Source organism: Branchiostoma belcheri, unplaced genomic scaffold (genome assembly GCF_001625305.1).
Source record: "Branchiostoma belcheri isolate BF01 breed outbred unplaced genomic scaffold, Haploidv18h27 scaffold60, whole genome shotgun sequence".
In the NCBI taxonomy this organism is placed as follows: domain Eukaryota; kingdom Metazoa; phylum Chordata; class Leptocardii; order Amphioxiformes; family Branchiostomatidae; genus Branchiostoma; species Branchiostoma belcheri.
The window spans coordinates 440,477-442,266 of record NW_017804243.1 but is presented as its reverse complement, the minus strand read 5'-3'; the positions used below and the strand labels follow the sequence as shown (position 1 = coordinate 442,266).

Genomic DNA, 1,790 nt, shown 5'->3' with positions numbered 1-1,790 from the left:
GTAGGGGTGCGTCTGCAATATTACATTGACCGCGAAAGCAGCAACGGCAAAAATACACATTCGTGCATCAACACGGGCATGCCCGCAGACGGCGTATAAAATTGCGTGCCGATTACACAAAGAGAACCCAGTGTTTTGACTGCGAACACGAAAAATCAGTCGATCACAACACTCCGTCCGGAGGTCCTGACCTCCTTCACGGAGTAATAACTAAAATCTACATGATAAAAGGTAGTTGTCTAGAGCTATAGCTATGTCTAAAACTATGTCTATGGGGTTTGACTTCTCTTTTTTAGACTATGGAAGACGTAATAAAAGTGCAATATTGTCAATCGTATCTCGGACTAGGCAGATGTTTTCCAACAAGGCTTTCAAGCTTTGCCCCGAAAGAGTGCGCAATTCCTTCTTACACTGTGCTATCCGGTTGTACAACAACAGGCCAACACTTGAAACACAGTAATTAGCTTGTATATATGTAATGCTAAGTGTGTTCGCTTTGCTTTTATGGATCGATTTAGATTGTAATTGAGATACTGTTTTTTTTAAGATATTCTGCGTGTAACGTTACTTGTAATGTAAAATTTTTTATGAGTACAATGATTTATGAATTATGTAACGAGGACGTAATTCGGGCAATTTTTGTAAACTTTTATTAAACTTGTAAAAAAAATTAAAAAGTGGCAGCCTAAGACATGCAGTCCGTAAGACTTAATGGTTGGATCAAAATTATTAATAATTATCTAAAATATTCTAATACTTTCAAACACAGAATATGAATAAGACACAATTATACATGACGAAGGAAGCAAAGTTTCACACACACAAAAGTTTCACAAAATAGAAGCGTTGTCTGTCAGACGAGGTGGAAAGAGTTCAGAAGCTGTGCCTCAGGATTTGCGGGGTTCCCCATGGATACTTGCCCACTCTCGAGTCCAGGAGGAGGTAGGCATCACTGAGAGAACTAAAACGGATTCTACAAGACCCACCAACCCCTGAAATGACTTTATCCCACCAAGAGAGAACACTGTATATAATCTTAGGAAGAACAGCAATCAGTTTAAGCTCCCATTAAGCCGATCGGACAGACACAAAAACTCCTTCATTGTGAGAGCCGTAAAAGACTTGTGATGTGAATTGGACATGCATATGTATATATTGTATTTTAAACTGAAATTGTACTATTTTAACCTACGTGTTCTTGATGTTGATTTTTAAATGACGATGATGTTTTTAATCTATTGTGATGATGTTTGTATGTTGTATAATTGTAAAATGTCAATGCAATTCAGACGTGCCCGAAGTACTTCGGCACGTCTGCCATGTTGATATTTAATAAAGATTTGATTTGATTTAGAAATAGAAAAAGCCGGTGACTTACTTAGAGACATCCCTTGGTCCGAAGTATTTTCCAAAGAGGCGGAAGCCTGCGCTGAAGAGGTTACCTCTTGGCTGCAGGCTGGCATTGATGCATTCGTGCCATCTAGAAAATTAAGCCTTAAGACTTAATCTTTGGCTAAAAATTGATAAACGTATTCCAATACTTCGTTCACATTTCGAAGTTAGAATAAAACTCAGACGCAATCATAGATGATGGTGGAAGTAAAGTTTCACACATATGAAAGTTTCAGAAAATAGAAAAAAGTCCACAGAAAATAAAAAAAAACACCCCCACCTGGAGAATGGAATATCTCAGCCAACAGGTGGATCCCGACCGCCGCCAGCCACAGCGCGCAGAGTGACGTCATCAACAGGAACTTCAGGAGGTCAGGGGTGATGCCGGCCATCACCAT

The 1,790-nt window shown here is 39.3% G+C and overlaps 1 protein-coding gene across 1 annotated transcript in view; it reads right to left on the bottom strand.

Moving 5' to 3' along the window:
• Positions 1–1,790, bottom strand: part of LOC109482706 — a 14,407-nt gene extending 12,617 nt beyond the window's left edge. Inside the window, exon 1 of the mRNA XM_019785524.1 lies at positions 1,699–1,790. Within this exon, the coding sequence (XP_019641083.1) occupies positions 1,699–1,790 (92 nt within the window). The remainder of the gene's footprint in view (positions 1–1,698) is intronic.